This window comes from Delphinapterus leucas, chromosome 21 (assembly GCF_059928025.1).
Source record: "Delphinapterus leucas isolate spDelLeu-1000000601 "Yukka" chromosome 21, BTC_Dleu_Yukka2, whole genome shotgun sequence".
Lineage (NCBI taxonomy): Eukaryota > Metazoa > Chordata > Mammalia > Artiodactyla > Monodontidae > Delphinapterus > Delphinapterus leucas.
Genome location: NC_143149.1, coordinates 30342335 through 30356474, shown reverse-complemented (window position 1 = coordinate 30356474; position 14140 = coordinate 30342335). Strand labels below are relative to the sequence as shown.

Sequence of the window (14140 nt, the reverse complement as noted above, 5' to 3'; positions counted from 1 at the left end):
TTAACCCCAAACTCCCAAGTTTTCCTTCCCCAGGTTGCCTAATTTGTTAACATATAATTCTTCCTAGTAGTCTATATTTCTGTGGGATCAGTTGTAACATCTCCTTCATTTTTTATTTTATGATTTCTCTTTTTCTCTGGGTGAGTCTAGCTAAAGGTTTGTCAATTTTATTTTTTCAAAGAACCAGCTCTCAGCTTCACTGACCTTCTCTATTGTCCTTTTGGAAGCTGTTTCATTTATTTCTGCCCTACATTTGTTATGTCCTCCCTTCTGCTAATCCTGGGTTTCATTTGTTCTTTTTCTAGTTCCTTGAGGTATAAAGTTAGGTTATTAGTGACTTTTCTTGTTTCTTGAGGTAGGCCATTTATCGCTAAGAACTTCCATCATAGAACTACTTTTGCTGCATCCCACAAATTTTTGGTATATGCTATTTCCAATTTCTTTTGTCTCAAGGTATTTTTAAAAATTTCTCCTTTGATTTTTCTTTGGCCCATTTGTTGTTCAGTAGCATACTGTTTAAACTTCACATATTTGTGAATTATCCAGATTTCTTCACGTAAATAATTTCCAGTTTCATACCACTGTGGTCAATAAACATGCTTCATATGTTATCAGTCCTCTTAAATTTATTAAGATTGTTTTGTGGCCTAACATGATCTCTCGTGGAAAATGTTCCATGAGAACTTCAGAAGAATGTGTATTCTGTTGCTTTTACATGGAGTATTCTGTATATATCTGTTAAGTCCATCATTCCAATGTGTCATTTAAGGCCAATGTTTCCTTATTGATTTTCTGTCTGGATGATCTATCCATTGATTTAAGCGGGATATTAAAATTCCCTACTATTATTATATTGCTGTCTATTTCTCCCTTTAGGTCAGTTAATATTTGCTTTATATATTTAGGTTATCCTATGTTGGGTACATAAATACTTACAAATGTTATATCTTCTTGTTAAATTGACCCCTATAACGTTATGTGACACCCATCCATGTCTCTTATTACAATCTTTTTTTTTTTACACCTATTTTGTCTGATATAATTATAGCTACTCCAGCTTTCTTTTGGTTTCCATTAGCTTGGAAATCTTTTTCCATCACTCCACTCTCAGTCTCCGTGTGTCCTTATATCAAAAGTCTCTTGTAGGTAGCATACAGATGGGTCTTGTTTTTTTAATCCACATAGCCACTCTATGTCTGTTGCCTGGAGAACTCAGTCAATTTACATTTAAAGTAATTACTGATAGGTAGAGAAATGAGAGAACTCAAATAAAATTTAAAAGTAATTATTGCCATTTTATTGTTTACTGGCCGTTTGTTTCTTCTTCTCTTGCTCTCTTCCTTTGTGGTTTGATGACTTTCTTTAGTAATATATTACTTTCTTTTTATTGTTTGTGTATTTACTATAGGTTTTTGCTATTTGTAAGCCATGAAGCTTACAAATAACTTATATATGTCTATTGTAAGTTGACAACAACTTAAGTTTTTTGAAAAAGCTCAACATTTTTACTCCCTGCCACATTTTATGTTTTTATGTCATATTTTATCTCTTTTATCTTGTGTACCCCTTAACTAATTATTGTAATCATAGCTATTACTAGTTTTACTACTTTCGTCTTTTAACCTTCATAGTAGCTTTGTAACTGATTAATCCACTCCCTTTGCTATATATTTATCTTTCTGGTGAGCGTTATTATTTCATGTTTTCTTGGAAAAATTTAATGTGAGTTCCAGTTCAAGATGGCAGAATATGAAGATCCTGAAATCAACTCCTCCCAAAGACCTATTGAGTCTATAACTACATACAGAACAATTTCCTCTTTTAAAAAACCTAAAGTCTGGCTGAGTGGTAACTATACATCAGGAAAATGAGAAGAAAAGCACGGTGAATCAGGTAGGATGTACTGAGACACACTCTTACCGTAAATGCCACCCTCAGTGCTATGACCCACAACCTGGAGAAAATTCTAAACCTGGAGCTTCTGTCTGAGGAGTGAAGGGTTTGAACCTCACATTGGGCACCACAACTTTTAGGAGCCGCACCTGAGAGACAAGCCCCCAAAACATGGAACTTTGGAAACCAATGGGGCTTGAGTCCCCAGACTCACAAGATTGTGTCATTCTGGCAACCAGGTCAACAAGGGCCCAGGCACTTGGACTTACCTTCTGTAGGGCCCAGCTCAGAGGGAGCTAGTCATGCCCAGACTTAAAGTAAAGGAAATTCCCTTGCTTATATTAAGGTGTCAGCCTGAGAGGCAGGCATCTAATTAGCACCCACATCCAGTGATGAAGACCTGCAGGTACCATCTTCGTGCTTTCCCTTGTCCATGCTCCAGAGCAATATATCTCCCAGAAGAGAGCTTTTACATGCATCCGGTGCACCGATCGTTGCAGCTGACTCCCTGGGGACATTACTTGACTGCCTGACTCTGGAAGCCAAAGGAGCTTGCATTCCTAATCGCATGGGATTGTAATGATCATAAAGGAGCTCATACCCCTGTTAGGCACTCCAATTTTTATGGCAGCTACCCAGGAATACCTCTACATCACCTGGCTCTGGCAGCCAGTGGGGCTTATACTTGTGGGTCCCATAGGACAGTAGCTAACAGAGAAAGAGTTCTTAAACAGCTACCAGGCCCCAGCCAGCAAGAGGCAAAAGATCCAAGACCTCAGTCTTTCTGTTACAGAGGGCTATTAGCTAATCATCATGGCTGCAGCCTGAGAGGCAGACTTCTAATTAAACACACATCTATGGGCTAAGTGTCATGCTTTCCAGACACCTCAGAGGGTGAGTGCTATCTTCAAGAACTCCCTCTGCTACCCTCCAGAGATCCAGTTTTTCCTGCAAGGGAATTTTACATGCAATTGATGCCCTAGTTTTTAAAACAAGTGCCCCAGTTTCTGCAGCTACCACCTAGGGAATGCTCCTTCAATGCCTGGCTCTGGTGGCTAGGGGGCTTGCATTTATGAGACCAACAGGACTTGAAGCAATTGAAGAGATGGTTCTTGGCAAGCTGCCACCTCAATACATAAGGCAAATGCTAACAGCCATAAAAAGGGAAATAGACAGTAATACAGTCATAGTAGGGGACTTTAACACCCCACTTTCACCAATGGACAGATCGTCCAAAATGAAAATAAATAAGGAAACACAAGCTTTAAATGATACATTAAACAAGATGGACTTAATTGATATTTATAGGACATTCTACCCAAAAACAACAGAATACCCTTTCTTCTCAAGTGCTCATGGAACATTTTCCATGATAGATCATATCCTGGGTCACAAATCAAGCTTTGGGAAATTTAAGAAAATTGAAATCATATCAACTATCTTTTCCAACCACAATGCTATAAGATGAGATATCAATTACAGGGAAAAATCTGTAAAAAAATACAAACAGATGGAGGCTAAACAATACACTACTAAATAACCAAGAGATCACTGAGGAAATCAAAAAATACCTAGAACCAAATGACAATGAAGACACGATGACCCAAAACCTATGGAATGCAGCAAAAGCAGTTCTAAGATGGAATTTTATAGCAATACAATCCTACCTCAAGAAACAAGAAACATCTCAAATAAACGACTTAACCTTACATCTAAATCAATTAGAGAACGAAGAACAAAAAAAACCTAAAGTTAGCAGAAGGAAAGAAATCATAAAGATCAGATCAGAAATAAATGAAAAAGAAATGAAGGAAACAATAGCAAAGGTCAATAAAACTAAAAGCTGGTTCTTTGAGAAGATAAACAAAATTGATAAACCATTGGCCAGACTCATCAAGAAAAAAAGAGAAAAACTCAAATCAATAGAACTAGAAATGAAAAAGGAGAAGTAAAAACTGACACTGCAGAAATACAAAGGATCATGAAGATTACTACAGGCAACTATATGCCGATAAAATGGACAACCTGGAAAAAATGGACAAATATTTAAAAAGCACAACCTTCTGAGACTGAACCAGGAAGAAATAGAAAATATAAACAGACCAATCACAAGCACTGAAATTGAGACTGTGATTAAAAATCTTCCAACAAACAAAAGCCCAGGACTAGATAGCTTCACAGGTGAATTCTATCAAACATTTAGAGAAGAGCTAACACCTATCCTTCTCAAACTCTTCCAAAATATAGCAGAGGGAGGAACACTCCCAAACTCATTCTACGAGGCCACCATCACCCTGATACCAAAACCAGACAAAGATGTCACAAAGAAAGAAAACTACAGGCCAATATCACTGAGGAACATAGATGCAAAAATCCTCAACAAAATACTAGCAAACAGAATCCAACAGAACGTTAAAAGGATCATATACCATGAACAAGTGGGGTTTATCCCAGGAATGCAAGGCTACTTCAATATACACAAATCAATCAATGTGATAAACCATATTAACAAATTGAAGGAGTCAAACCATATAATCATCTCAATAGATACAGAAAAAGCTTTTGACAAAATTCAACACCCATTTATGATAAAAACCCTCCAGAAAGTAGGCATACAGGGAACTTACCTCCACATAGTAAAGGCCATATATGACAAACCCACAGCCAACATCGTTCTCAATGGTGAAAAATTGAAACAATTTCCTCTAAGATCAGGAACAAGACAAGGTTGCCCACTCTCACCACTATTATTCAACATAGTTTTGGAAGTTTTAGCCACAGCAATCAGAGAAGAAAACGAAATAAAAGGAATCCAAGTTGGAAAAGAAGAAGTAAAGCTGTCACTGTTTGCAGATGACATGATACTATACGTAGAGAATCCTAAAGATGCTACCAGAAAACTACTAGAGCTGATCAATGAATTTGGTAATGTAGCAGGATACAAAATTAATGCACAGAATTCTCTTGCATTCCTATACACTGGTGATGAAAAATCTGAAACACAAATTAAGGAAACATTACCATTTAGCATTGCAACAAAAATAATAAAATATCTAGGAATAAACCTACCTAAGGAGACAAAAGACCTGTATGCAGAAAACTATAAGAGACTGTTGAAAGAAATTAAAGATGATACCAACAGATGGAGAGATATACCATGTTCTTGGATTGGAAGAATCAACACTGTGAAAATGACTATACTATACAAAGTAATCTACAGATTCAATGCAATCCCTATCAAACTACCAATGGCATTTTTCACAGAACTAGAACTAAAAACTTCACAATTTGTATGGAAACACAAAAGACCCCGAATAGCCAAAGTAGTCTTGAGAAAGAAAAATGGAGCTGGAGGAATCATGCTCCCTGACTTCAGACTATACTACAAAGCTACAGTAATCAAGATAGTATGGCACTGGCACAAAAACAGAAATACAGATCAATGAAACAGGATAGAAAGTCCAGAAATAAACCCACGCACATATGGTCACCTTATTTTTGATAAAGGAGGCAAGAATATATAATGGAGAAAAGACAGCCCCTTCAATAAGTGGTGCTGGGGGCTTCCCTGGTGGCGCAGTGGTTGAGAGTCCGCCTGCCGATGCAGGGGACGCGGGTTCGTGCCCCGGTCCAGGAGGATCCCACATGCCGCGGAGCGGCTGGGCCCGTGAGCCATGGCCCCTGAGCCTGCGCGTCCAGAGCCTGTGCTCCGCAACGGGAGAGGCCACAACAGTGAGAGGCCCGCGTACCACAAAAAAAAAAAAAAAAAAGTGGTGCTGGGAAAAATGGACAGCTCCAGGTAAAAGAATGACATTAGAACTCTCCATAACACCATACACAAAAATAAACTCAACATTGATTAAAGACCTAAATGCAAGGCCAGACACTATAAAACTCTTAGAGGAAAACATAGGCAGAACAATCTATGACATAAATCACAGCAAGATCCTTTTTGACCCACCTCCTAGAGGAATGGAAATAAAAACAACAATAAACAAATGGGACCTAATGAAACTTAAAAGCTTTTGCACAGCAAAGCAAACCATAAACAAGATGAAAAGAGAACCCTCAGAATGGGAGAAAATATTTGCAAATGAAGCAACTGCCAAAGATTAATCTCCAAAATTTACCAGCGGCTCATGCAGCTCAATATCAAAAAAACAAACAACCCAATTCAAAAGTGGGCAGAAGACCTAAACAGACGTTTCTCCAAAGAAGATATACAGATTGTCAACAAACACATGAAAGGATGCTCAACATCACTGATCATTAGAGAAACGCAAATCAAAACTACAGTGAGGTATATCACCTAACACCAGTCAGAATGGCCATCATCAACAAATCTACAAACAATAAATGCTGGAGAGGGTGTGGAGAAAAGGGAACCCTCTTGCACTGTTAGTGGGAGTGTAAATTGATAGAGCCACTATGGAGAACACTATAGAGGTTCCTCTAAAAACTAAAAACAGAACTACCATACGAACCAGCAATCCCACTACTAGGCATATACCCTGAGAAAACCATAATTCAAAAAGACTCATGTACCACAATGTTCATTGCAGCTCTGTTTACAATAGCCAGGACATGGAGGCAACCTAAGTGTCCATCAACAGATTACTGGATAAAGAAGATATGGCACATATATACAATGGAATATTACTCAGTCATAAAAAGAAACGAAGTTGAGTTATTTGTAGTGAGGTGGATGGACTTAGAGTCTGTCATACAAAGTGAAGTAAGTCAGAAAGATAAAAACAAATACTGTATGCTAACACATATATATGGAATCTAAAGAAAAAAAAAAGGTTCTGAAGAACCTAAGGGCAGGACAGGAATAAAGATGCAGATGTAGAGAATGGACTTGAGGACGTGGGGAGGGGAAAGGGTAAGCTGGGACAAAGTGAGAAAGTGGCACGGACATATATACACTCCCTAATGTAAAACAGATAGCTAGTGGGAAGCAGCCACATAGCACAGGGAGATCAGCTCGGTGCTTTGTGACCAACTAGAGGGGTGGGATATGGAGTGTGGGAGGGAGACGCAAGAGGGAGGAGATATGGGGATATATGTATACATATAGCTGATTCACTTTGTTATGCAGCAGAAACTATCACACCATTGTAAAAAAATTATACTCCAATAAAGATGTTAAAAAATAAATTAATAAGTAAATAAAAGCAATAACTGCCTTGAAAGAGTAATAAAGCATACATAACTCACTTTTTCACTTATAAAAATATTATAGTCCATTGGGTTTTGTTCTGTGTCTTGGTTATTTTCAGTAAGAACTGCAAATTCATTGTTTTCATTTCCTAATTTATAAAGAAGATGCTGAAATTCAACTGCAGATTCCAGAGGCTCAATTCCATAAGAAAGATTTTCAAACTGCAATATTCCTCTGTAAAATTAAGGTTAAAAATTTAAGTGCTTTTAATTAATTCTATATCATAAAACTCCGACAGAACTCCTAAAAAAAGGAGGAGGAGGAGAAGAAGGAGGAGAAGGAGGGGGAGGAGGAGAGTGAGAAGAAAGATACAGAATGTTTTTGAGCTCAGTATTTTGACCCAAACTCTTTATGTTTTGGAGATGACTCTGAAGAGATAAAAAAAGGTCTTCCCCAATCCAAAAAAGTAACTTTCCATTTAATGTACTTTACAGTTATAAACGCAGCACAAATTATGTAATCAGTTGCTAGCAAGTACACAGCATTACTGTGATCAAGTCATTCTCCCGTCCCCGACGCCAGTAATTTAATGAAAGCAATAGCAAATAGAACTCTGTATAAATTTCTTTCTGTTTTGCACTGCAATGATTACATTGCTTGCATAAAAAAAGGATACATAATCAGTAATTTTATTCATAAAAATAAAATTCAGCAGTAATTAGAAGAAGGCATTTATGAATTTTGTTTATGTACCTAGTCCGAATAGGAAATTAAAAGCTAAATTTTAAAGAGTAAACAACTTTTATAAGTATTCTTTCTTGAATACAGGTAACAGTTCAAGTGACTACTCTCTAAAAAACACATTTCAGAATTCCATGTAAAAAGCACTGAGTAAAATTCGTTTGTGGAAACAAGGCTCCTACACTACAAAATGAAGGTGAAGAATATCCTGACAGAATGGAAAACTCTCCAAGCACTAAAGAGGAAACCCTACAGTTCTTAGAGAGATTAAGATAGTGATATTACTAGAAAAATGAGTACCATAATAATACTTATTTGTTTATATAGAAGTGCTTCCTCTCTCTGAAGATGATTTCCCTTTGTGAAACAGCATGCTTTGTTTATTTATTTTTACATCTCCAAACACTAGGCCAGTAGCTGGTACATGGTAGGTATCAAAAATACTCTATGTGCTGAAAATATAAGCTACCCAAAACTTAGCTCTTCCAACTTGCTATAGTCAGACACGTTCAACTGTCATTTCTGTACTAAAGAAGAAACAAGATACAGAGCAAAGACACCAGGAAATCTAAACCTTCAAGAAGTTAGACATGTCTCTGGTCAGTGGGGAAAGTAAAGGGAAATCAGAGAAGAAACATATTCAGAGGAAGAGATTATTATTATTATTATCATTATTCACTGAATAACCTCCACATGGGAATCCTCTACCAGCTCCACACTTAGTATAAACTAACAAATTCTCTGCAGACAAATATCATAACCATGGTGTTTGCATATTAACGACAAAAAAATACATAACCTCAGTCCAGAGCACGTGCTAAGTGTGACAACAGAATTCAGATATCCTTCAATATATCCTTGGTAGTAGCACTGAGTCTGGGGGGGAAAATATAAAGTGGTTACCTAGGAGTTGACAAAACTTTCTAATGATTTCTTAACTTTTTATACTTAATAGAACTTTCTGAATATTTTTCACAGGCTATATACAGTTTATATCAGTATCAATAAAGTGACATTCAGAAAAAAAGTCTCCCCATATTTGCCACTTTCACTATATTAACTACTCTTTTCAGATCAATACTTGGGATTATTATTTTACATCCTGCTTCCAAAGTTTTATCCCATATTTTAGGTAAAATTATTTTCCAATATATAAATTTAGGTCATCAATTAAAAGACAAAGATTGTGAGTATGGATTTCCTTTAAATTCTGATATTCTGCTAAAAAGAAACATCTAAAATTTAAGGGCACAAAAAGATTGAAGAGCTAGAAAAAGATAGACCACACCAACACAAACCAAATGGATGATTCTGAAGCGATACTAATACAGGAAATGTAGACTTTAAGGCAAGAAGCATTACTAGAGATAAAGAGGGACATTTCATAATGATACATGAGTTTCAATTCACCAGGAAGATACAAATATTCCAAGTTTGTATTTATTTAATAACATAGCTTCAAATTATAAAAAGCCAAAACTGAAAGAATAAAAATAAATGCATAATCATACTAAAAGATTTTTAAGCACATACATTTCTGTCAGTAACTGATAAATCTAGCATTCCGAATCTATAGAAGAGTTGAACAGAATGTTAACCTAATATAGGTAAAACCCTACTTAAAAACTATATATAATATACTTTTTTTTGCACAGAGTTCTTTTCTTTAACGATTTTTTTATTGAAGTGTAGTTAATTTACAATGTGTGTTAGCTTCAGGTGTACATCAAAGTGATTCAGTTATACATACATACATACACCTATATATGTATCCTTTTTCAGATCCTTTTCCATTATAGGTTATCACAAGACACTGAATATAGTGTGTTGTACAGTAGGTCCCTGTCGTTTATCTATTTTATACATAGTCATGTGTATATGTTAATCCCTAACTCCCAATTTATCTCCCCCTCCAGCTGCCGCTATCCTTTCTGGTAACCATAAGTTTGTTTTCTGCCTGTGAGTCTATCTCCATTTTATAAATAAGTTCATTTAGATAATTATTTTAGATTCCACATGTAAGTGATATCATGTGATATTAGTCTTTGTCTTACTTCACTTAACATGATAATTTCTAGGTCCATCTATGTTGCTGCAAATGGCATTATTTCATCTTTTTTTATAGTTAAGTAATATTCCATTGAATACACTTTCTTTTTTTGCGGTACGCGGGCCTCTCACTGTTGTGGCCTCTCCCGTTGCGGAGCACAGGCTCCGGACGCGCAGGCTCAGCGGCCATGGCTCACGGGCCCAGCCGCTCCGCGGCATGTGGGATCCTCCCGGACCGGGGCACGAACCCGTGTCCCCTGCATCGGCAGGCAGACTCTCAACCACTGCGCCACCAGGGAAGCCCAATACACTTTCTTTTTAAAGAACATGTAACATTTACCAAAATGAAACCATATTCTGGGCCATGAAACACAAAAACAAATTGTAAAGGACTGAAATCACACCAAGTTCAGTCTCTGACCACAGTACAATTAACACAGAGACATAGCAAACATCATCACAGACAAAACAGGAAAATTATATAATTTCCAAGATAGTGCTATAAATTTTGGTATAAATCAATGTATGTTTTCTTATTAACACATGCCTTTATGTTAGAACTATGTGGAGAAGGAAGGAGCAATAAAAGGGAAGTAATGGTCCTTTCCAATAGAAGTGAAGTAACATATTTCAATAATTCAACAAATTTTTATTATATGCTATGTGCCAGGCATTTTTCTAGGCACTAGGGATGCATCATTGAATAAAACAGACCAAAAGCTCTGGTGAAATGAAGATTATATTGCACTGAAAAAACAGAAAATAAATAGATAAAATATATGGTACATCATATATTGATAACCACTATGGAGAAAAACAAAACAGGTAAGTTAAGAGAGTAATAAGGTTAAGAGTGCCATTTAAAATAGGGGTTAGTCAAGGACTAACAGGATGGTTTTGAGCAAAGACCTGAAGGAAATGAGGGAGAGAAACATTGTATCTTGGGAAAGAGCAAACATCTGGATCAGAAGAAATAGAAAGTGAAAATTTCTTGAAAGGAGGACATGTCTGGTATGTTTGAAGAATAGCAAAGAAACCCAGGCGACTGGAACAGAATAAGCAAGGTAGAGAATAACTGGAAATGAGGTCATAGAAGTAAAGAGAACCAGACTGTGTAAAGCCTGTAGGATACTAAAATGACTTTGGTTTTCACTTTGTGAACGATAAATCATCCCATGGAGGCTTCTGAACAGAGAAGTGATATGATCTGACCAGGTTTTAATAGGATTGATCTGGTTGTCGTGTTGGGAACTAACTGAGGAGGTGAGCAAGGTGTGGAAGCAGGGAGATTATTCCGGAAGTTACAGCAATAATCCAAACTAGATATGATGTTTACAGTGGTATCAGCAGATAGAGACAGAGGAAGAGGGTGGATTCTTAGTACATAATTTGAAAGGTAGAGTCAATATGATTCATTGATGGATGAGACAGGGACTAAAAAAGAAGGAAAGGATTTCAATCTATGATTTCAGGTTCAGTAAGATTTGTACTTGTTTTTATTTAATGTATATTCATTTTATTATTTAATGTATATTCCTTTTATTATTTAATGTATATTCATTTTATTATTTAATGTATATTCATTTTATTATTTAATGTATATTCATTTTATTATTTAATGTATATTCATTTTATTATTTAATGTATATTCATTTATTCAACAAAATATAAACTAATTAATTTAATTGTGCCTATGTTCTAGGGAGAGTAGAAGGTAAGTCAATCTAGTTTGTCTTTAATTTACCAAGACTTCAAGAAAGCCTAATAATGGGTGAAATGAGGCATAAGTGGATCACTTAAATACATCCCCTGTGAATACAGTCTTCTGTATCAGGAAAGTATTCAATGTAAAAAGGGTTTTAAAAATCTTCGAAATATAAAATTTAAATCTTACCTGAATATTTGAAGAATGAGAATTCACAGATCCTTGATTATACAAATAAACCATGAAATTCTCTGCTAAAAAAAATCTGAATATAAAAAAAGAATGAGAGAATTTTAAGTTATTCTTTTTGAAACATGTAAAGCAGTAGTCAGCAAACTTAAATCCCTCAAGCCAAATCTTACCTACCTTCTGCATTTGTAAATAAAATTCTATTTGAACACAGCCATACCCATTCACTTATATATGGTTTATGGCAGCTTTCACGCTACGACAGCAGAGTTGAGTCATTTTGACAAAGATATTATCATCCTCAGAGCCTAAAATATTTACTGTCTGGGCCTTTAGGGAAAAAGTTTGCCAATCCCTGACAAAGGTAGTGTCTTCTTTTGACCTGTATGTAATCTTTATTCAAAGCAATAAGCATTTACTCAAAATAATTTTCCTATCTTATACTCCTTTAAAAAATAAGAGACTACAAGAGAAAAGCATTTTAAAATTTACAAAGATACGAAATGGGTGTAGGATTATGAGAGTTTTCTATTCTTTCATTCGTTTCTTTTAAATTTTTCTTCATTTATTTATTTTTTTTGGCTGTGTTGGGTCTTCGTTGCTACGCATGGGCTTCCTCTAGTTGCAGCGAACGGGGGCTACTCTTCGTTGCGGCGCGTGGTCTTCTCATTGTGGTGGCTTCTCTTGTTGCGGAGCACGGGCTCTAAGTGTGTGGGCTTCAGTAGTTGTGGCATGAGGGCTCAGTAGTTGTGGCTCACGGGCTCTAGAGTGCAGGCTAGGTAGTTGTGGTGCACGGGCTTAGTTGCTCCGCAGTATGTGGGATCTTCCCGGACCAGGGCTCGAACCTGTGTTCCCTGCACTGGCAAGCGGTTTCTTAACCACTGTGTCACCAGGGAATTCCCTATTCTTTCATTCTCTCTCAATTTTACTATTAAATATATATTACTATAATGAAGTGGAAGAGTATTCTGTAAAAGTCATACTAACCAGAACATAGGTGTTGAAACTACAAGTCTAAGTTCAACCTTCTCTGGTATCATTCCCTGTCCTTATTATGCTATTTTACTTATGCTTTCTCACCTGGTGCTCACTCCTCAATCCAATGTAATGTAACTAGACCACCCAGTCTAGCTTCTGCTGGGAATCCTCCATTAAAACAGTTGCCATAGAGATTACTAATGACCTGCTTGTTGTTAAATCCAAAAAGCAGTTTGAGTCACGTAAAGCTACTCTAACACACTATTGACCACACTCCCCTTCTTTAAAACATCTACTCTTCAACTTCAATCATACCATTTACCTCTGGTTTCCCTCATATCTTTTTGTCTACTTTTATAAGTCCCTTCATCTGGATCCTCACTTCTTCACTTAAATGCTTCCATGGCCTTCAATTCTGGTTGTTTTTCCTTCTCATCATTAATATTCACCCCCACCTCTGTATCTTGTTCATTTCTGGTGCCTCATTTGTACCTATATAAAAAAGATGGCTCTGAAACCCACACCTCTCTCACATGATCTGAACTAAATATAACTGGTTATTTGGGGTCTTCTGTGGTTTCATACAAATTTTAGGATTATTTGTTCCACTTCTGTGAAAAATGCATGAGTATTTTGATAGGGATTGGACTGAATCTGTAGATTGCCTTGGTTAGTGGTATGGACATTTTAACAATATTAATTCTTCCAATGCATAAGCATGGTATATCTTTCCATTTATTGGTGTTCTCTTCAATTTCTTTATCAATGTCTTACAGCTTTCAGAGTACAGGTCTTTCATCTCCCTTCATTAAATTTATTCCCAGGTATTTTTTCTTTTTGATGCAATCGTAAATGGGATTGTTTTCTTGATTTCTTTTTCTGATATTTCATTATTAGTGTATAGAAATGCAACAGATTTCTGTATATTAATTTTGTATCCTGCAGCTTTACTGAATTCATTTATTAGTTCTAATAGCTTTTTGGTGGAGTCTGTAGGGTTTTCTGTTACCCTACCATCTGTAAATAGTGACCATTTTAGTTCTCCCCTTCCAATGTGGATGCATATTATTTCTTTTTAATTGCTATGGTTAGGACTTCCAATACTGTGTTCAATAAAAGTGGTGAGAGGGGGCATCCTTGTCTTATTCCTGGCCTTAGAGGAAAAGCTTTCAGCTTTTCATCATTGAGTATGATGTTAGCTGTGGGTTTGTCATAAATGGCCTCTAATATATAAGTGAAGGGGATTAAGAGGTATGAACTACCAGTTATAAAATAAGTCAGTCATAGGGATGCAATGTACAACACAGGGAATACAGTCAGTATAACGTAATTATATGGTTTGTAATGTATAAAAATATAGAATCACCATATTGTACACCTGAAAATAATATGATATTGTAAGACAGCTATACTTCAATCAA

At 36.3% G+C, this 14140-nt stretch overlaps 1 protein-coding gene across 1 annotated transcript in view; it reads right to left on the bottom strand.

Moving 5' to 3' along the window:
• The window catches only part of ADAM32 (ADAM metallopeptidase domain 32), a 149712-nt gene that overhangs the window by 95570 nt on the left and 40002 nt on the right, over window positions 1–14140 (bottom strand). Inside the window, exons 4-6 of the mRNA XM_022571268.2 lie at window positions 11742–11817; window positions 8598–8674; window positions 7114–7291 (exon numbers count right to left, since the gene is read on the bottom strand). Coding sequence (XP_022426976.2) covers window positions 7114–7291; window positions 8598–8674; window positions 11742–11817 — 331 coding nt within the window. The remainder of the gene's footprint in view (window positions 1–7113; window positions 7292–8597; window positions 8675–11741; window positions 11818–14140) is intronic.